At 35.0% G+C, this 22,981-nt stretch overlaps 1 protein-coding gene across 1 annotated transcript in view; it reads right to left on the reverse strand.

The window, feature by feature from the left end:
* Positions 1 to 20,044, reverse strand: part of LOC102979903 (pregnancy zone protein-like) — a 40,847-nt gene extending 20,803 nt beyond the window's left edge. Inside the window, exons 1-14 of the mRNA XM_024129137.2 lie at positions 19,962 to 20,044; positions 17,771 to 17,951; positions 16,839 to 16,992; positions 16,639 to 16,691; positions 16,051 to 16,071; positions 15,422 to 15,590; positions 14,060 to 14,144; positions 11,809 to 11,932; positions 10,214 to 10,328; positions 8,472 to 8,581; positions 6,886 to 7,047; positions 6,065 to 6,292; positions 4,697 to 4,760; positions 2,132 to 2,274 (exon numbers count right to left, since the gene is read on the reverse strand). Of these exons, the coding sequence (XP_023984905.1) occupies positions 2,132 to 2,274; positions 4,697 to 4,760; positions 6,065 to 6,292; positions 6,886 to 7,047; positions 8,472 to 8,581; positions 10,214 to 10,328; positions 11,809 to 11,932; positions 14,060 to 14,144; positions 15,422 to 15,590; positions 16,051 to 16,071; positions 16,639 to 16,691; positions 16,839 to 16,992; positions 17,771 to 17,951; positions 19,962 to 20,044 (1,692 nt within the window). The remainder of the gene's footprint in view (positions 1 to 2,131; positions 2,275 to 4,696; positions 4,761 to 6,064; positions 6,293 to 6,885; positions 7,048 to 8,471; positions 8,582 to 10,213; positions 10,329 to 11,808; positions 11,933 to 14,059; positions 14,145 to 15,421; positions 15,591 to 16,050; positions 16,072 to 16,638; positions 16,692 to 16,838; positions 16,993 to 17,770; positions 17,952 to 19,961) is intronic.
* Positions 20,045 to 22,981: the final 2,937 nt, after the last annotated feature.

Here is a 22,981-nt window from a genome sequence, read left to right on the forward strand (position 1 = left end):
TTCCTTATGTTTATGTTAGAATTTTTTGAGTAGAATCTTGAGTAAATTATAAAATATTTGGAATTTAGTTACTGCAGTAGCATCCGTTAAGCTTCCAGGTTCTTGAACTGAAAGCTGATTTGGACTGGAATGAAATAGTACATTCCGTTAAATAATATTTGACTTGGATTGCTGAATTTAACTATGATAATCTGCTATGTGGTCTACTGAATTAATGTAACACTTTGGATTCATGTATATCATAAGACATATATGAAAAAAATTAATTGATTTATCCTCAAGGTGCAGTAGTATTCATCTCTATAGTTCAATATATTATGAAAACACCACTTTTGGAGAATTCTATTTTAAATATGTTTGTTTTTATTTTTAGAAAATTTAAGTCCATTAAAATATGTTTGTGAATGTCCATACCAAATGAACAAGTGAGTTATTTGAGATTATAATCACTGAAAATACTCCTAACCAAGAAATGGATATGCTTGAAAATGTAAAATGTTCTACTGATATGAGAACCAGAAAAGAACTTTAAGGCATATTTTGAGAGCCTGTACCTATCCATATTAATCAGTGTTATCCTTAATGAATAATTATTTCCAGTTAGGAATAACAGACAATTTAAACTGTTACATAGTATTTAATGTGTATAATAAATCTGTCATTATTAGAGTAAGAAAGTGGTATATGGATGGTGAATAGAAAACAGGTTTCCTCTTTCCAACAAAGATCAAAAAATTATTTAAAGTATATTGGTTTAAAGAAACACAGGTCTCAGACAGACCTGGATCTTTCCTCACATTCTCAACCCACTTTTTACTCTGCTCATCATCCTGTCAGGATGTCTCACTTCTAGGGTCCTTAATTGTTAACTTTAATAACTCTCTAACTTTTAAACACATAGTCAACTTTCTTCTGAATGCTGCAAAAATCTTCGTCTATATTTATCATAGCTTATCTCCATCTCTGATCAATGATAAGTGAAAAGATATTTGATGTGAAGTGATTGAATGTAATGTCCATGGACTTTTGCTTCTATGTGGAAGTTTTATGATATAACACAGAAGCTGTCATATGTTTTTGCACCAGAGTGAAACCACTGCTGGGATGAGAAAAGTGTGCTGAAAGCTGTAGCATAAGATGGCCATTCCAAGGTTTAACAAAAAACTAACTACCCATGATTAGCAATAAAGACATTGAAGCTCGAAGCAAAAGTCTCTTCTAGGTTTATAGGAAACACACAGAACATCCAAACAGAACACAGACGATGCTCTTGGACACCTGTCCAGGTTTAATAGCATTCTTTGGTAAGATGGAGTTGAAAATTTATTCAGAATCCACTGTGTATTTTCTTAGATCATTGTATGTTAAAAAGGACAATCTAAATATAATTCTCATTGCAGAAATATTCACTTCCTGTAAATGCATATTGTTTTAATCTTCATAAAACTCATGTCAGAGTCCTTGTAGGTATATTTTAAAACATATATCTGAAGTCTGTGGATCCTAGTTGATTGTTAATGTTAAGATTACACAGAAAATTCTGTTGGGATAAAGCTTATTAATATCTCAGTAGGCTTCTCATTACAGCTATGCATTCTTTGGAAATATAAGAAGATCCCATATGCAACTTAGATTTTTATGCTGTAATCATTATTAGAGTGCCCAGGCTATGTTTCTCAAAATGGGATACACACATATACCCCTGTTCTGTTTCAAATTCAAAGTGAATTTAACTCACAATAAATTACTGATTTCTGCAGTAGTACGTGGAGGCGTGTCAGGGGGATATGATAGAGTAAAATTGACATCACTGTGAAGCATCATTTTTAATTGAAAATTTAGGGAACAAACATTTCAAAATTAAAACTATTAAAGGTTAATTGTAGAATATATTTTGAATTCCACATGAATTTTCAGATAAAGCAAGAGAAAAAATTGTGCTAATGGCCACCTGCTTTGAACTACTCCTCTAGACCTCCCAGGGCTTAGCGTCAATCTTTCCTTTAGAGGTCCTTTGGCAGAAAGTTTTAAGAGCACTACATGGCAGTTTTTTAATGTACATAAGTTCCTTATTTTCCATACTTCAAAAGGGGAGATGAAGAAAAGGACTGGGCTTAAACAAAACACCCACCTTATTGGCAAAACAGTTTTCAATCTCGAGTTTCTCAGTATCTGCAATAACTTCTCCATCAGGTAAAATAGTATAAATCAGCAACTGGGCTGTAGGAGCAATGTCTGATTCCACTTGAAAGGAGAAGGAAAATACCCCTTTCACTGAAGAGTAAAGAAAGTTCAAGATAATAGATTAGGAAGAGGGAAGAGTTTCAATTTTATAAAGAAAAGGTTCTCAAATTATTTAACTTATTTACATTTGGAGCATATTGAAGTAAGACTTGCATTTATATCATTTTGCGTGCAGTAGTAGTCAATAAATATATGCTGAACTAATGACATTTTCCCTTAAATATGTAAGTTAAATTGTTCATTTCCTCTGCGGAAGTAGAAAAGAACATTTAGAGAATGTCTCTATTTTTAAATTTAAAAAAAGGCTTATTAAGAATTCAAGAGCGAAGAACTTTTAGACACCTTTAATGATCTCTGTCTATGATCCAATCAGCACAGTTCTTGTCATATGCATGAGGCCAAGTCAAAGAATGCAACATAGTCTCTACCTTCAGGCCATTTAAAACAGAGCGGCGATACAGGTACAAATAATCACATACAAAACAGTATGCCTCTTATTTTTATAAAAGAATTCAATACATTTATCTTAGTGGTTACTTTCTGTGTGAATTACATAGTGTTTAATTCATGTATCAGCTTAATCTTCTCATAAATTTTCTGTTTTATCTTTGTAGCATAAATTTCTTTAAAAACTATAGCCTTCCTATATCTATAGAAGATCTGAGGGCAGCTTGTGGTGAAAATACACAAAAACAGCAGGGTCAAAATAAATTTGAAACAATGATACTGAAACCATATGAAATCGGATTTCTGAAGCAGGGTTAAACAGAGGCAGGAATAAATTTTATTAAGAAGCTATAACAGGGCTTCCCTGGTGGCGCAGTGGTTAAGAATCCGCCTGCCAATTCAGGGAACATGAGTTCCAGCCCCGATCCGGGAAGATCCCACATGTCGCAGAGCAACTATGCCCGTGCGCCACAACTACTGAGCCTGCGCTCTAGAGCCCGCGAGCCACAACTACTGAAGCCCGCGCGCCTAGAGCCCGTGCTCCACAGTAAGAGAAGCCGCCGCAATGGGAAGCCCACGCCCCGCAATGAAGAGCAGCCCCCGTTCACCGCAACTAGAGAAAGACCATGCGCAGCAACAAAGAACCAATGCAGCCAAAAATAAATAAATAAAAAAAAATAAAGTTCCCTTAAAAAAGAAAAAAAGAAGCTATAACAGATGGTTAAACACTAGAGTGCTTAAATTTAACACTGAGTTTCCCAGAAATCAAAGACAAATGGAAAAGCAACCATTTACATAGTTATCATCAAATAAAATGAAGTGTATTTTTTCTTAGAGAGACACTTCCTTCTCCCCATTTCACCTCTCAAGATACTCAGTATACTATATAGAATTTAAACTCCATTACAGGAACTGATTTTGAAGAAATTGCCTTAGGAGGCAGTTTGATTTTTGATATGCTATTAGGAACAACCTTACCTGCTCTAGAAAAACCAATATAATGATCAATCCCATACAAATCAATGATTAAATGGAGAATTAGAGGGACTGTCCATATTTGAGTGCCTGAATTCAATTGTTTTAAGCAATAAAAAAACTTTTAGCAAGAGAGATTTTACAATACATATTCTTTATTTTTTCTTGGAAGTATTGACTCGCCTTGGGTGAATGGGCTTTTTGATCTTTCTAAATATGCTTTGTTAATAAATATTGCTTTAGTAAAATGATAGCCTATAACTATTCAAATGAACAGAAAAAAAGGAACCTACTTATGAGATTTAGCCTGGGGACATGTAACATTATCTTTTCATAATAGATTATTTCTTGAAAAGTTAGTTATTCTTCCTGGGATAACAGATTATCAATGGATATTTATGATTCAAGAAAATCTAGAAGGAGAGTATGATCTAAAAGAGAGAGGCAGGAATATAAGAGAGATTTGAAGATGGTGTGTTGTTGGCATTGAAGATGGAAGAAGAGGCCGTAAACCAAGGAATGCAGGAGGTCTTTGGAAGATGGAAAAGGTGAGGAAACAAGTAATCTCCTAGAGTTCCGGAAGGAATGTAGTTCTGCTCACAACTTGATGTTAGCCCGTAAGACTTCTGATCTACAGAACTATAAGATGATAAATTTGTGTGGTTTTTAGCCCGAGAGCTTCCTACAGAAGCAATAGGAAACTAATACAAAAACATACAGAGTAAAATTTTTCTTTGGAGATTTTCTGCGTTTTTCAATTATTTTCTGCATTTAAAAAATTTAACAATAAAGTGAATATATTTTACTTTAGAAATAAAATTTAGAATATAGAAATGCTATAAAAAGGATAAAAATTTTCTAAATGGACTAAAATGAACCTAGTGTCCTTCTTTTATCAGCTTCCTCATCTTTGGTTGATGGAAGAAAGCTGGTGACCATTTCCTCCAAGGTAAGAAATAGCTTCATCTTGCTAAAACGTTTAGGATTTGACAATTTGAGAGAAAAAATAGGAAATCCTGAAAGTACTTACTCTCTCCTTGTTTAATGGACAACACATGGGTTCCTGACTGAGCGATGCTTCCTCTTGCTTTAATCTGAAGGCAGAGGGAAATACATGTATTATCATTTTAAAGGGTACTTATTAAACTTACTTAAACATGTGTATAATACACAAATAAATAATAACCCACTACTTCAACCCAGAAGTTGTTTTTGTTCACTAAATTTCTCTTTCAATATTCTCCTATATATATAGTTTAAATACTAAACTTTATTTCAAACAACATACTTTAAATAACAAACATAAAATTTTACAATGTTTTAGAATTTTACTTAATATTACTACTTATCTTGAGTATTAATATTTTAAATTTACCTATTCTTTCAACAAGTATTCTAAGCATCTATTATGCGCAAAGCAATATATAGTGAAGGCAGGTATAAAATATATGTAAGTATTCTCTATTGTTGCCTCTATTTTAAAAAAAAACAAACAACTAAAAGTATTTACACTCTCTATGTGCCAGGTACTGAACTAAATAATTTAGTTTTAAGATTTTTATTTAGTTTTGACTATAACTCTATGAAGTAGGTGTAAATACTATCTTCAGTATTCAGATGAGATGATTGACATTTCTCTTTACAAATGAGATTAAGTAAATTACCTGAGGTCGCATAACTAGGAAGCAATAAAGCTAAGATTCTAACTTACTGTCAATTTTTTCACTTTTTTATAGAATTAAAAAATACTATTTATAGTTAATGTTCCTATACAGAATTGCCTAAACATAAGTTTTTCTTCTTAAAAAGACTTACTTGGATAACTACCAGCTTTGAATATTTTAAATTTTTGTACATCAATAGGTATACTGACCTGAAAAGGATCATATCAATTAATAATATGCCTGTCAATGTACTTTGCCCTGCAGTTACTCCAGTTCTTGAACTTTGTAAATTATTTAGAACCTTTATAGGAATAAAATACTACTGCTTTATTCTTTTAATTTTCACTTCTCCAATTAATATTAAATTGACATTTTTCCAGAAGATTGCTTATACTTTTTATTTCCTATTGGCTAAGTTCTTGATTTTTATACTTTGCTTATTTATGTACTAGATTCTAGGAAAAACAATCTTTTTTGTCTAACAAGGCATTTGTCTTAAGCTCTTTCCTCTTCCATTCAATAATTTTCCATTGGAACTCAGAAAAGAAAACAAACTTAAAAGTTTCAGGGGAGACCAGAACATTAATGAAAAATTAAAGCATTAATTTGTTAGGAAACAACTTCTCTTCACTCATAAAAACATTATATTGATATAAAGAACATTACTTAGACAGGAACCCTATCTTTTTAGGGTCTACATAATTAGGAAGAGCTACACTGGCTTTTATTCTTACCAAATAATAGAAGGTTAATTCTTTTTCATCATTCAGAATCTGTCCATTCAGGATGTAGTATGCCCGAATCTCCTGGGTTTGCCCACAGGCCATGGTACCAGCCACAGGTTCAAGGTGAACATAACTCTTGCTTGGGGAAAAAATATGCTTTACAGTGTGCTGTGCTGGTGTGTGAAATTCTTCAAGCCACCAGTTATCAAAACAGAGGTTATTCTCCTTGTAAGTGACCTAATGGATAGAATAAAGGTCTTAAGTAGGTTATTTGTTATTAATATATATTATGTATATATTGGTCACTCTGTCATTTACTGAAGATTTTATAACAATCATGCTTACTTGGTTTCATTATAGGCTGCCTTCCCAAATAAAGCATAATCTCTAAACAACTTTCCCTTAAATTTATTTAAGTTTACACCATACTGATTTAGTAGGTATTATTCACTCATAATCAAGATCAATTACTTTTTCTTCATACCCTTAACACAAAACAAAAATAGTGGTATAACAAGGAAACAAGGCAAAATCTAATTTGTAATAAAATTGTAAAAATGTTGAATTTTCAAGAGACTATCAAGATGTTCTAATATCTAAATGTCTCCTGAAACTAGATCATGCTATAAACAGAGTCTATCTAAAGTAAAAGTTTCTGACAGAGAATTTTTCATTTCTTATTATTTAGTTCTCCACATTGCTTAATTTCTGCTTTAGTCTTATCACCTTTTCTTTTCTCCCTGGAGTTCACCTGCTTCCCATGTACCCTTAAATTCTGTGGCCCCAGTGATCTGTGTCTTTTTTGGTCCCAGATGCCCCTTTCCACTTACCAAAACTGAAATGAAAGAAGATGTGAAGTTACTGGTATCAATGGAAATGTTCACCAAACCATGCTCATTCGTAGTAAAGTTGGCACGGTATGCAGGTACATCCACGTTGACAACTACAGTTTTATTGGGGATTGGCTGATCCTTCTCATCAACTAGAAGAACCTAGAAATAGGAAAGTGATAGCTGGTTTCAGGTGTTATACAGCAATAACATTTTCTACTCTGTCGTATTCGCCTCTTGATGCCTTGGCCTCTGTCACTTAACGAAGATCTTAGAATATGAAAATAAGATTTGTTTTCTGGGCTCTAAAATATTTTTCTTTTTGACATTTATATTTAGATAACTTGTGAGCATTCAACTGAGAATAGCCAATAGTGGACTCATGATGTTACCTTCCCAAATTTTCTTCATCTCTGGTGTTCTCTATCTCAATATATAGGGCTTTCTTATCCATCTGGTAATTTATGCAGGAATATGTAGGGCCTTATTTTTTTGGTCATGTTCTCTCTTTTACTACATATATATATATATATATATATATATATATATATATACACATGTAACAGTGCCTATATCTAACCCATTGCCAAGTGCTAACCCTTCCCCTGCTAAACATCTTTTATTCCTATTTACTTCTCTCCAAATCTACTGCTTCCATTCCAGTTAAAACCACAATATTTTTTCCCATCTGGTTTCCTGTATCTTTCTATTTAAGTTTATGCAGTCCACCCTCTGCTGCTCTGTCCTTGCTTCAAACCATTCTCTATATAGTTTAAACTACACTGCTCATGTCATTCTCCCTAAAACTATCAGTAACTTCTCAATCCAAAATTCTGAACATAACCTAAAACACACTTGGTTCTTTGATCCTGAAAAAGCTGTTGTACACCTACAGCCTTGGCTGTTCTCATCTTTCTTAAATTTCTGGCCAAGTCATATTTATCCTCCAAGTCTTCAGTTTTCTCATGCTTTTCCCTTGACCTGAAATGGTCTTGCCCCATTATTAATTTCTTGCCAATTTGATACAAAATACTGGAATACCTTAAGACGATATCAAATTCGTATGTCAATAAAATGAGGAAATTCCCTGTAAACTGTCAATTCAAAGATTAGTTACTACAAAATAAAATGTAAAATGCCTAGAAATCTTACATTTCCTTGATCGTTTACTAAATTGGATATCAGTCTTATAATTTAACAATATTATTATGAATATTGAGCCTTGAAACTAAAAAAAATTTAAAAACTAACAATAATAAAAACACTAGATGAAAATATCTTATTCTTTCTATAGAAAATTATATTATAAAATCATTGTTTATAAAGAGGCAATCAAAGATTATGCAGCCAGACTATACAGGAAAAGTGTATTATAAAGGTGTGTTAGGAAGTTATTAGTAAGAATATGCTTTTTGGGGGGGATTCTGTGACAGTATTTGCCTTTCAAATTTGTAATTTGTTATATTCTTTTCTTACTCTAAATAAATATTCATTTTTATAATAAATTTTGATTTTGTGATATAAAAATTTGTTTTCTTAAAAGCCACATCCCCCCAATTATGATTATATTGAAAAGATTACTTTACCTGCCCAAAGAAAGGGAGCCCACGTCTGTAATGTGAATCCACTTTTGTAAATTTCAGTTTGCTTAAGGTGTTTGTGATTTCACATGATCCATGTCCAGTTAATTCCAACCCTGAAAAATAATTCAGTGAAGTTGAACTGTTCCATATATTCAGCTCACCTCCTACTTCCATCACATTTTCACTCCATTATAACAAAATACCATCCATATACTCTTTTCTTATTCTTTCCAGAATTTCTCATGCTTAGAAAATCATTGGCCTCCATACTTCCTCAATTCTCTATTCTCACAAATATTCTGCTTGTTCCACACATGTTCTTGAGAAGTTTTTCACCTCATCTCCTCTGGGATCTTGCTGTATCTTTGTGTCTATTTCACATCCACGTCTTCCCCCAACAACTTTCTGCATATATCTTGATTCTTCACATTGGCCTGAAAATATTCTTAAATTTCTATCACAAACTAGTTCCCCAGCAAAAACATTCTTTTTACCACATGGTGAAAAGTATAGCCAATACCCGGTGCTCTTCCATTCGGTGAAGTGTGATCTGTATTTTAACTCCATCATCTAAAGCACCGCTCTATCAAGTCTAAAAGATCCTTTATTTTCCCCCAATATGGTATTCTCATCTCAGACCTCATCAAAATGAACTCTCAGAAGTACTTCATACATAAGTACCACTGAAACCCTACCAGTGGCATCTAAGAAATTGTTCTTATTTCCCCTAACCCTGTGACTTCTAGTTGTATTTTGCTGACTTATCTGATACTATTTCCTAACTGCAGTTGTTTGTGTTCTAGGGTCCCTCGTTGTCTGCCTCTAGCCTCAATTTAGCAATGCTAAGTGAGCTCACTTTCAGAACACTTGCATTTACTCTTAGGAAGATCTGGACACAGAGAATGGTTTCAGATTTACATTTCTGGTTCTGATTTTGTTCTGGCTTCCTTTTGAAATTGTCAAAATGAATTTCATTTTGACATGAATGGAATGAATCAACTTCCATTTTGATATTCCAAACTGTGATTAATTATCTTTGACACATTCTCATCACCAGAGCTCTTTCTCATCTTTTCCTTATCTTGGTTAATGACATTTCCATTTCCCCGGCCCCCAAGTTGTAATCTTTGGGGTCACCTTTGAATAGTATTCTGATGTATCACATTGTAACACATTTTTCATCTAGCCTGTCCTTCTCATGCCTACTGGAATTAACTTTAAAAAAAAAATCAATTTATTTAGGTCATTCTCCTTAAATATATCTGAAGATATCCAATGCTTTTCATAATAAAGTCTAATCTCTTTAGTACATGATTTACTTTTCTAAACACCTTAGCACCAGCCTACTTTTTAAAGATTCTTCTGGGACTGAACACATTTGTTTTATGCCTATTACGCTTTCCTGGTCCATCACTATCTTTCAAAATACTATCCATTCTGTTCAAATCTGCTCAAATGTTACTTTTCAAAGCCTTCTTCAGCTCTATATTAGAATTAACTCTCTCTCTTCATGCTCATTTGGCCCTTATTTTTTACATTTCCTGTGGAAATTTTATTACGGTTATGTATAATACATGCATACATATATACATAGCCATATATATAATTTCTTTTTAGATTCCTAATTCCTTGAAGGCAGAGACCATGTCATTGTCATAGTCCCCAGAAACTATAAAGCATTTTACATGGAATGGAAGTTTGATAAATGTTTAATAAATTAATATATATTTAAAAATAATACAAACCTGTTCCCTCCTCTCTGACTTTGGCTTCCACTTGTAATTTCATGTCATATCCTTTTTGTCTCAGATGAAATATTTTACTTTTTACTAGTTGTGTGAAACAGCCTTCCTCGTCTGCCTGAAGAGAAAGGAAGAGAATTCCTGGGTCCTCTGATTTGTGATTTAAAAAAGTCAGTTACCAACCTATGAACATTTTGTGTTGGTCACAGAAGGAAATTTTACAAATGTTCTGACCATCTTTTGGGTGCTTATCTTTTCCCAAGCCCCCAAATTATACAAAATTTCTTCATAATCATTGAGTTAATCATTGCCAACCTTTGCCTTCTCCCCTTTCTTCCAAAAGCCTATCCCATTTCTGTCATATTAAACTTCCTAGAGTTTCCCCAATGTGCCATGGTATTTTGTAATTCTATCTCTTTGTAAGTGTGTGTATGTTGTTCCTCAAATAACATTCTTTCTTCCATTCCCATCTTGGCCAACAGTTACTGCTCTTCTAAACTCAGCTCAGACATAACATGTTCTAAGGAGCCTCTGTAATGACCTCCACCTAAATATCGACTAAATGTGACCTCCACCTAAATATCGACTAACTGTGTTTTCTTGATATCTAGGACATTAAAAAAAACACATATATTCATTGACTGGATGAATCATTATAGCAATTAGATCTCTAAACTAAACATCGGGTTTCATATTATAATAAAGTTTTGTTTTCATTTTTGTACTTATTTACATGCAGATATTTATTGCATAGTTAAATTTAATCTTATTTAATGTACTTATATGCAGATATCATGACTCATTAGAAAATAGAAATTAATACTAGTATCCCTGATATAGTAAGGATTTTGGCAGCTAGATTTCTCTCATGTTTATCTTGCTTATCGATGTTTATCTTGAACTTCATCATCATATTCACCACCCTAGCCTTTCATTTATTTGGTCTCTACAACTTTGATAACTTGCTTTTCCACACCCTTATAGTGTCCACTCACATTGCCACACCCTGGACTTTTATATACTCTTCCCCTGGAATCAGTATTCATACATTTCATTTTTTAATACGTGTCCTACTGCTGTTTCCCTTAGTTATTCTTGCTCCACTTTTTCTCTTTTGTAATCGAGGCCTCCAGATCATCATCCCTCTCAGTCCCCCTCTCCTCAACCTGATGCTGGTTTCAGTCTCATCGATGCAGGGTAGATTCCATGGGGTGTCATTTGATTCTCCCACTAGCCCAATTCTTAATATCTGTCACATTCCTCTTCTATTATATTTGATAAAAGCCAACTTTGGAGACTTCCACATTCTTTTATGCCCATATACCTGGCATGTCAATTGCGGTCAGAAGGAAATTACAAAACTGGCCAAATAAATACCATTATATATCCATGAGCCCAACCCTCAAGTTGGTTCTGATCATTGCCAGGCAATCTTAAAATGTTTCCCTTACTCCACACTTTTCCTAGGTGACTATTTCAAACACTACTCTCATATCGTATTGTATTGTATTGTATTGTATTGTATTCTCTATTCTATTATCAGCCACAAGAAAACAAGATCTGGTGTTAGTGTCCTGGGGAGAGTGATTTCCATATACCTGTTGACTAAATTCTTCACAGATACTTTGTGAATGTTTTCCATGGCAGGTAGAACTGTATCGTGAATATCTTCTGCACACATTAATTGTCACCAGACCACGGACAGGCTTTCCATATGTGTATCTATAGCAGTGAAGAGTCATACAAAAAATACTTAACATAACTCAGATGTTCTTCACAGGATTTGATCCATTCATATACCCATCTTACTCATTGACAGCAATTGTATTTCCTTCCAAAGCATTTGTACTTTAGAAGCACTTATTCTGAAACTTTGTCTTAATTATCTACAACTCTAAAAGAAAATACTTACTGAATACTGAAATACTTTTTGAAACTCCTCCAAATGGAAAAGTAACAATGCAGTTTTTCCTCAGATCTTTCTTCCCTCTCAGCTGAAGTAAAACTTCAGCTGAGAGGGAAGAAAGATCTGAGGAAAAACTGCCTTATTTCCTTCTTTCTCTGCTGTCAGATTATCTAGGTTATTATTCTAGCTTTGCCAATACCTCCTAAGTTGTTTTAGGAAAAAAAATTAGGGGAGCATACACAGTGTATTTCTAAGTCCTCCCTAACTCATGTATATTTTAAGAGGATAAATGAGGAATTAAATGGGAAAGCACTAGCTATAGAACAAAAACATTATAAGTGAACAGTATCATGATGACAGTCGGATTCTGCCAAATCTGATGGAGAGATGTGATGTGGTATGGTCTGAATATTTAGGTCCCCCCAAAATTCACTTGTTGAAATTCTAAACCCCAAAAGATGATAGTATTAGGAGGTGAGGCCTATGGGAGGAGGGTGAAGTTCTCATTAATGGGTTAGTGCCTTTATAAAAGAGGCTCCAGAGAGATCTCTTGTCCCTTTCTCCATGTAAACACATGGAGAAGACACCAGTTATGAACCAGAAAGAGGACCTTCACCAGAACTTGACCATGTTGGCATCTTGATCTTGGATTTACCTGCCTCTAGTACTGTGAGCAATAAATTTCTGTTGTTAATAAGCTCCCCAGTCTGTGGTATTTTGTTATGGCAGCCTGAACAGACTAAGACATGATGTGCAGCTGAACTTAGTCTATTGTTTCTTAAAGTATGCTTCATGGACCACCCACATTGAAATTCCCTGAGATATGCAGTGACATTCAGAGTCCCAAATCCTGCCTCAGATTTATGATTGGAATCTCTAGAGGTGAAGCTGAGGAATCTACATTTTAACTAAGAACGTCCATAGATTCTGATGCAGACTTAGTTAGAGACTTATTGCCCAAACTGTGAAGTCCCAAGCTTCCTCTTTTTATAGTCTCCCCCCCCCGCCAAAAAAAGTGCTGATAAAGTAATAAATTATTTACTAAATTTAATCACTGTGTTGAATCTTATCTTTAAATCTGAATCAAAAGCCTTTCCCTCTGATGGAAAAATTTATAGCATCAGAGCTGGTGAGAAGAATGAAAACATGTTTTTCATGCTGTTTTTAGAAGCAAGAAGTAAAATCAACCTCCTTGGTGCATGTAGGGGGGAACTCTGCTGCACTAAAAGGTAATCAGGGAAGAAATAAATGACATGTATTTTTAATTCTACCTTATATATCCAGCCTTTAAGATAGAGGGTCTACTGAGCTTCTTTCTAGCTTTCCATAGTTTAAGAAATTGGGAACTATAAAAAAAAATGGAGATAATAGGACATGGAATAACATGGAATCTATGAGCATGGGCTCCAGAGTTGGATGGCCCAGGTTCAGTTTAGCCCAGTGTCTGGGATATAGAAATATAGAAATGCTTCATGAAGCTAGATTTTTTTTTTTTTTTTTTTTTTACTTTCAGAGACAATATAGAATAGTGGTGAAGAGTTCAGGGTTTGGAGTGGACTGTTGGATTTAAATTCCAGTCTTCAGGAATTTACTGTCTGTAGGAACTTGAATAAGTTATTTTATCCTTTATGTGTTGCAGTCTCCTCATTTGTAAAATGAGGATAATTATCCCCATCTCATAGGGTTAGTGTAAGAAAAAAAAAGTAAATAAGTGCAAGGCACTAAAAACATTGCCTGGCACATTTTAAGTGCTCAGTTAATAATTTTTATTATTAGCAGTAAAAGTGTTGTATGCCACCACCCCTGCTCCCTAGTCTGAGTTCAGACAAGTTGGGGAGAGAGTCATTCCTTCGCTAATTAAAATACTTCAAAGTCCAGTGATCATTATGGGCAATACAAGTAAAGCAGGGAAAAAGAAATGAGATGAAAAAAATGTAACTCACAGGCTGCAGACGGATACCACAAATTCATCATCTAGAAAACCAATAGTCTTGGGCATTTTCACTTGGACGTCAAATTTGGGCAAAACTGTTATCAATAAAAGAGAAAAAAATGGTGAGAGTGGGCAGGAGGTCCTGTAAGCATTAGTAATGATTCTACTACAGAACCTTGTGAAAAAGGGTCACATAAAGTGATTTCAATTACAATAAGGGGCAGCAGGGCCACTATTGGCAAAGGAGATGCCGTCCTAACCATGGGCAGTTGGTACCATGTTAACTTGGTTAAGCTGGTATTATGGTTCCTAGAATCTCCTTCTCTGAATTTGTCCAAGATTTCAAAGGTGGGAGGAAAGTAGCATCATTAGTCTCTGAAGATCACCATGGTTAGACACGGTTACAGGTACAGAGGGGCCAGCAGTTTCCAGTTTGTCCTTATTTTTTCACTCTCTGTGTCCAGCTCTCCTTCCCAACTTCTAAACCCTGCTGACTCACAGAGACCCTAGGCCCACCATCAGCACCTGGTTATAGAAATACTGGAGTGGTAGGTAGGGAGAGGGACGTCTTCCATTGATTCTCCTGTCAGTTTCCCTTCGTGTTCCACTCTGGCATCTGAAGGTGCCCTTGTGAGTTCTGATCTGTCCATCCCCACCAATGCTTCAGGAGGACTGGTTAGTAATTTCCTCTGATCTACCATCTCCTCCTGTTGGACTCTGACTTTTCCAGCCTCTCTCATAGTTGTGTGTAAGGTTTGTTATTTCTATAATGAATCCCTGTTCTATAATTCTCATGGCAGTTCTGGTGAGTTTTGGGAATCCTGTTTTTGTGATAGGTCTCCTTGTCCATGGCATGATATATTTAACTTATGTTAGAAAATCCGCATAACTGATAACTAATAAGATGGTTTCAATGTCTGATTACTATTATTAGAGTAGATTACATGTAGGTCACACACAGCCAGGATGTAATCCCAGGAAATACCTCCTGTTATTAGATATAGATCAAGAGATTCATGTAGATAACATAATGTATTGGTTAACAGTTGATGTTTGAATAGGGCCAAATGGAACTATTAAAATTTCTCTTGCTTCTTGTTGGCTCTGTGATTTTGGTAAATTACTAACTTTTCTAGTATTGATATGTTCGTTTGTAAAGTGGAGAAGGTATAGGATCTGCCTCAGAGGGCTACTGTAAGGATTAAATGAGATGGTGCATGCAACGTGCTTAGCAAATATTTAAATAAATAAAAAGGCTTGCTGATTTTCAAGCATTATATGCTAGATTTTTGCTTGTCACCTACATGTAAAAATGATCCAATCTCTCATTCTCTAATGTCATAAATATCTTGGACACATGCAGAATTCTTACCATATTCATTCACCTCGAAAGAGTGCTCTATTTTTGCCCCTGACTCCTTCTGCAGTATGACCTTGTAGGGACCCAGCGTGGGCTCCACTGAGAGTGGGAAAGAGAGCTGGTTGAGTCCCCAGTGCTGTTTGAGACTGTGCCATTGGAAAATCCGGTTCTTCTTGGGATTCTATAGGTAAAAACATCACAAGTTCATAGAAGCAACTGAAATATATAATTTTGAGTAGAGGAACAGCTTTTCAGGGAGAGGGACATTGGGAGTTGGATAATTAGCTGATTGGTAAATTGGCACCAGAGGTATTAGCAAAGGTTTCTAGGAATTCTAGACTGAGCAAAGGACATCTTTCCCAGCTATGAGATATGACAGGTGATAGTACCTCTTTTTGAGATTATGCATACCCGTCTTGTTCAGAAATATTGGAAGAGCCACTCAATTGCATCATCTCAGGGAATTTTGTTCCTTCACTTATATCTTATCTACTCTCCCCAGGATTTAAGAGAGACAGGGAAAACAGTGTTTATTTAGTTTTGGTGAAGTGCCAGTGGGGAAGGTGGAGGTGGAGAGAGGCAATTTAACACAACTGGCAGTGAGTCCTCATCCCAACTGAGTTACACAATATATTACCTACCTCAATATAAACCAATGGGAACTGAAAAGAAAGAAATAGTATGAGTGTGAGATAGAGTTCAGAAAGAGAACACCATGACATTAGCATTAATACAGTATCGGGACAAGAGGAAGTAAGCCTGTTCATTTCTTGTCCAAATGAGGAAATGTGGCCCCATTTCATTCACAGCACTTTATATGTTTAGTTTGGGACATACGTCTCTTAAGAAGTCATGACTTCCCTTTAATGAAATAATGTACAATTGAGAAACCTACATTTAGGTAAAAAGGTCTTAATAATAGTTTATTTTGCAGATGATGTTTATCTCTGAGAAATTCCCCATTTCTCTAGGAGAGAAATGAAATGCATTTATTTTCTTCAGTTCAATGAAAATAATTGAGTCTTTAAGGGGATAATTTTAACTGAATATTTAATTTATTTTAAAAATGTAGTGGATGAACTGATCTCCCTTATTCTCCAGCAGCGATACACTTTTGAGCTCTTTCTGTGATAGATTTAAGAATCTCATATTGGTCTCGGTTCTCCAAAAGAATAAGTTTCACATTTTTGCCTGTTTCTGCCAATCTTACCCACTGTTGTGACACTCACCATTTCATCCAAAGGGTGAAAATTGACATCCACAGAGACAATGCGGAATCTCACTGAAACGTAGAGATTTTTCTCATGAAACCCTCCAGTGGGAGCTCAGGGTGGTAAGACAGATAACAACGTGCCAGGATTTCCATAAATTAATAGAGAACCACACCTCCAACCCTTCAAATTGCTTTTGCTCATTTGGTTCTTTATACCTGTTTGTCCTGGTTTGTAGATGGGTTTATCTGTCTGGACAAAGACTAGGCTTTCTGCTTTTGTTATGTGCATCAGCTTCCTCTTTATGAAGTGCTGGGTTGACCCTTTCACCTGCACAGTAATGAACGCTGAGGAAGATGATGACTCCGGAATCTGTAAAACCGAAATGAGCTGAAGAATCTGCCCAGATCCACTTCTGAATGTCTCAGCCTTTGTGATTTTCTCATTTCTCTGGTTAGTCCCATGAAAATTAGTAAGGGATAGGGTCAAAGGTGATGTTCCCTCTTTTTATAGATTATTATGGTCGTGTAACATGACAGCAACCAATTGTTGATTTGACTAAAGGGAAAATGTCATTGCAATAAAATGAACTAATTCTTCAACCAGTTATGACAATGAAGGCAATAACAAGCTCACATTTTCACAGCAATATGGTAGTATTAAAATAATTATTAAATTTTATTTTTCAGTGGTCAAAAACAGCATTACATATTATTGTTGGCAGTAAGCTGGTATGATTAACTATTTAATACTTTAAGTTAATTAAAGGTTACAAGGACAATACATTAACCATCAACCATCTGCGAGATCTTAGAGAAGTCTCTTAACTTTATGAATCTATGTGTTTATATCTGTAATGGCATGAACATTATTTTCCTTAGAAGTTTACTTTAAGAGCAAAATAATAGTGGTTACAGAAGTCCTTCCTATAACCATTATTATCTTCTGTATATTGCATTAGTTCTGTTTGTAAATATTACATAAGTATATTCAGTAGAACTTTTATTTTTAGACTCTAATTTGAAATTTGCTCTGTACTCCTCATTGTTTTCTTCCTTTTGCTTTTTTATTGTTGGGGGTCAGAATGCAAGGCATGAACGAATATGCTCTCTCTGTAGTGCTCTCCCTTTTCCCAAGGAGGGATACTGACCATGAAGGAGCTGCAGTGGCAGGAGTGCTTCACCCCCAGGTCTGTGAGGAGAGTCCTGCTCTGCATCTCATACTCCAGAGTTACTGTCAGTTCCACTGTCTCATTCAGGTGATTAAGCACGACACAGGCCTTCTCGGTAACCCCAGCATACAGCTGTGATGGGACCAGGACCAGGTACTGCCTGCGGAGAAGAGGGGTCTGGGTCAACCTTGGAGGGGTTAAAAAGACATAATTACTGTGATTGTTGTCTAGATGATCTTTGCTGTCGTTACCAATCAGAGAGCAGAGCCAGATTTCAACAGGAGTGGAGAGGAGCATATTCTTCAAACACCAATCCAGAAGGCCTTAGAAACTCAGAAAACCCCTACCAAGTTAAACATCAGTATGCTTCTCCTATACTGTGGAAATATTCACTCTCAATATTAGTAAACCTATTCATAAGCTATGGATAAGCGCTCCATGAGCTGTTATATATTTTGTACAGAAATAATTTTCAAATTTAGAAGTTTTCAGTGAATCGAGTAAATGTGATCATACACACGCATGCGCACACACACAAATATTATTCAGAAATCCTGCTGTTCGTGACAACATGGATGGGCCTTGAGGGCATTATGCTAAGTGAAACGAACCAGATAGAGAAAGACAAATACTGCATGGTATCCCTTACAACATGCGGAGTCTTTAAAAAAAAGTCAAACTCAGAAACATAGAGTAGAAAAATGGTTACCAGGGAATGCGGGATGGAGGAAAATAGGGATAGCTTGGTAAAAGGACACAAACTTTCATTTATAAGTTGAATAAAGTCTGTCTGAGGATGTACTATGTAACATGGTGACTATAGTTGATAACATTGTATAATTGAAATTATATAATTGAAATTTGCTATGAGAGCAGAACTTAAGTGTTCTCACCCCCGCAAATAAATATTTGAGAGATAGATATGTTAGATTAATCTATGTGATAGATTAATTAAACTCAATGGGGAGAATCCTTTCACAATATATATGTGTTGTACACTTTAAATATCTTATGATTTTAATTCTCAGTTATATGTAAATAAACCCCAAAAAAACTTTAAATATTTTTTAGTAACAAACAATATTACTAATCAGTTAATTATCATTGAAACCAGTGAGAAAACCTATCCACATGTGGTCTTGGGTTTCCTATGGATGATATCACAAATCTCTTTGTTCCAGGAAACATTGAGATAACAATACATGGAGAGGAGCTGAATCGTTTTTCACTACTGTTTCAGAAGCAATCTTAGCTCTTTTCTTTCTTCCACTCTCTAGAGATGGAAGAAAAACTAGGCTAATCATCAGACATATTACCATATACATCCAAAAGAAAATATTCTCCTGTTGCGGTTTGCCCATCGTTTACGATCACCTAAACGTGCTGCACTTTGTGATGTTCTGCTGGCCCATGACTCTCTCTCTTTCTGAAGTGTCCTGGTCTAGCTGGAGAACTTCTATTGGCTTCATAAGATTCATCTCAAAAGCATCTTTCTTATGTGGACTTTGGTGATGCCCCTTCCCTTGTATCAGTTCCCATGAAGAGTTAGGTTATCTCTGAGTATTCTCACAGAATCCTACAATGCCTGGTTCTGTTTTTGCATTTTCTTTCATTCGCTGTGCACCATCTCTCTCTCTCTCTCTTTTTTGTACTATGAGGTACTAAGGGCAGGGGCCACATTTTGTTAATCTGTATATTCTCAAATCTAATGCCAGCCCTTAAAGTTTTGCTGAAGGATTGAGTGAAATGACACACAAACCCTGGCTTGTCTGTAAGTCATACATCCATCTTGGGAATACCTGCTTGGGGAAGACACAGACACTGAGTCACTTTACAATGGCCAAGACACTGCAGCCTTTTGCACCAGTCAAAAAAGAATTTATCTTTTTTTGGTAGGAATTCTATATTCTTATTTGATGAATGTTGTAGAATTCTATAATTTTATTTGGTAAATGTTTCACAAATGTTACTGCCCTATATCTCTGAGTTTTCTAGAACTGGAATATGCCTTTTACCACCTGTGCAATAACAATTTATCAACACTTCTGAGCTTTTTCAACAACAGAAAATTTCAGAAGGAATCAGGAAATAAATAAAAAGACAGACATCAAGAAGCTGATAACACAATGGGAAGAGGAGGGCAACAGACTTTTCTGGAAATGTTGCTTACGGTTTGGAGGTAGCGGAAGCATCTCTGGGAAGGAGCAAGGAAAGCAGAATCAAGACTGGATTAGGCAGCTGACATCCCCTCATGGTGTAGGGAGGAATAGGAAAGAATGGGACTCTTGAGTCCTTGATTCCTTGAACTCTGTTCTTGTTCCAGAATCACTGGTTTTTATTTTACCTAATGGGCAGTAAAAGTAAATGGCTAACCATTTATTTTCGTAACATATTAACTACTTCCAGTATAAAAAAATCAATTGCAGATCACTTTCATCCACTTGCTCAAATTTTCTAAGTGCCTGAAAAAGAGTATGTTGAGGCTACATTAGTTCTGGTTATTAATCAACACGTTAAATATCTTTAAGAAAAAACAAAGTAAATGACATGATTTGATGAAATCAATCAATATTCTTGATCTTTTTCTTTTTTAACAAGAGCTATTTATGTAAATACATATCCCAAATCTCTTCTTGGTAGACCAGGGATCATCACACATTCTCCCAAGCTTCATCCAATACAGTTATTTAATGAAACAAAGAAATAAAATTTATCACAGATTTTAAACAAAATAAGTATGAAGATAATCTCTCCTTTGTTTAAAACCTTAGCCTTTGCTTTTTACAACTATCCTTATATTTGTTTGTTTATAAAGAAAATGAACCCATGTAATGCATTTTTATAGTTTCTTAGTTCATTTAACATCTAGAATATAAAGCCAATTAATTTATTTTATCCTCTAAGGAAATAATCTTTATTTGATGAACATTCTTATTTATTTTACCGTGAGAAATATAAACATTTTATCAATAGTGATCATCATCCTATTTGCTTTTCTAAGGAGATGGGATGTTCGAATCTATTTTTATGGAATTCTGAAAATTAAAAAGATCCACACTATTACATTAGTATAACTAGGACTCCACAAAATTCAAGTGTGTGTGTTTTGAATAGAGAACTGGTTTAAACTATAAAATTCAATATGAGGAGAAACAAGCACTCCCCTGGATGAGGTATATTTAGTTCTTGACATATATTTGTGTATAAGATCTGAAAGAGTGAGAAATGAAGATACCGTACATGACAGTCCTTCGTGAACTATAAAACTACAGATTTGTAAGATATTAAAATTCACTATTTACAATAGCCAGGACCTGGAAGCAAGCTAAATGTCCATCAACAGAGGAATGGTTAAAGAAGATGTGGTACATATATACAATGGAGTATTAGCCATAAAAAAGAACAAAATCGTGCCATTTGCAGCAACATGGATAGACCTAGAGATTGTCATGCTGAGTGAAGTAAGTCAAACAGAGAAAGACAAATATCATACGATATCACTTATATGTGGAATCTAAAAAAATGGTACAAACGAACTTACTTACAAAACAGAAATAGAGTCACAGCTGTAGAAAACAAACTTAAGGTTAAGGGGTGGGGGAGGGATAATATGGGAGACTGGGACTGACATATACACACTACTATATATAAAATAGATAACTAATAAGAACCTACGATATAGCACAGGGAACTCTACTCAGTACTCCATAATGACCTATATGGGAAAAAAATCTAAAAAAGAGTGGATATATGTGTATGTATGACTGAATCACTTTGCTGCGCACATGAAACTAACACAACATTGTAAATCAACTATACTCCAATAAAAATTAATTAAAAATAAATAAAATGCCAATCATGATAATATTTATTTATTATTTATTTATTTTTTATGGCCGCATGGCCGCATTCGGTCTTAATTGCAGCACACAAGATCTTCGTTGAGGCATGTGGGCTCTTTGTTGTGGTGAGCGGGCTTCTCTCTAGTTGTGGTGTGCGGGTTTTCTCTTCTCTAGTTGTGGCGCGCGGGCTTCAGGGCGCGTGGGCTCTGTAGTTTGCAGCACACAGGCTCTAGTTGAGGCACAAGAGCTCAGTAGTTGCAGCATGCAGGCTTAGTTGCCCCGTGGGATCTTAATTCCCTGACTAGGGACCGAACCCACGTCCCCTGCAATCTAAGGCAGATTCTTTACCACTGGACCACCAGGGAAGTCCCCCAATCATGATGATAGACTATGAGTGATATAATGCCAGGTCAGAATAAAATGTAATAATACATTGTGCGAGCGCTTGGTAGTTGGTAAATGCTTGCTGAATGAATGTAAAACTCCTCTGCTTCAATTTGGTTTCCTCTCTCGTTAGAAACTTTATGCTCTCTCCACTTCCATCCTGCCCTTCTACACTGTCATAAATAAATATCTTCATTCTCTGCCAGCTTAATATGGAATAAATTAACTTACAATAAATAATAAATGACTTTTAAGAAGTCTCTATGTTACTTTTCACAGGCATAATTATACCTTTTGGATATATGCCAAACCTATATTTTGGCCAAATGCCTAATGACTAAGTATAAAAATCCACATTTGGATGAAGCAAAATCACCATTGTAGTTTAAACTTCTGGAATAGAAGAATAAATCTGAAGTATTATCAAAACTTTATTGTTGTGATTTTTAATTGAAAATATTAGTAGATACATTTAAAATATTTATTGTAGAGCATAAACAATATGTTCTCAGAATTCTCAGCTAAGGCTTACATATTCCTGTGGTCTTCAACTCTTTTTTCCTTGTATTCCCTAAAAGAATTTTATTAAGATGTAACCCTTCACACATACTTGATTTCTAAAACTTCTCTTCACCAGTAAGATAACAAAAAGGGTATTATAAATACTGACATTTAAAAAATAAACTGTAATACCATTTAAAAAATGTATCCCATGAAATGTAAATACTGCAGTCATTTATTGCTTACCATCATCCATTTAAAACATACATGAACTCCTCTTTTACAATTTGGAAATCTTACAGCATTCTTGTTTTTCCTTGATCTTGGATTTCCATTCTAATTCCCCAGATAATTTTATCCTGGTATTTTATGCTTCAATATACTTTAAAGATCACTCTATCATACCTTACTGAAACTAAAGATAATCGAAACTGTAAAAGAGGTTCTTGTACCTATACAGTTC

This window comes from Physeter macrocephalus, chromosome 6, assembly GCF_002837175.3.
Source record: "Physeter macrocephalus isolate SW-GA chromosome 6, ASM283717v5, whole genome shotgun sequence".
Classification (NCBI taxonomy): domain Eukaryota; kingdom Metazoa; phylum Chordata; class Mammalia; order Artiodactyla; family Physeteridae; genus Physeter; species Physeter macrocephalus.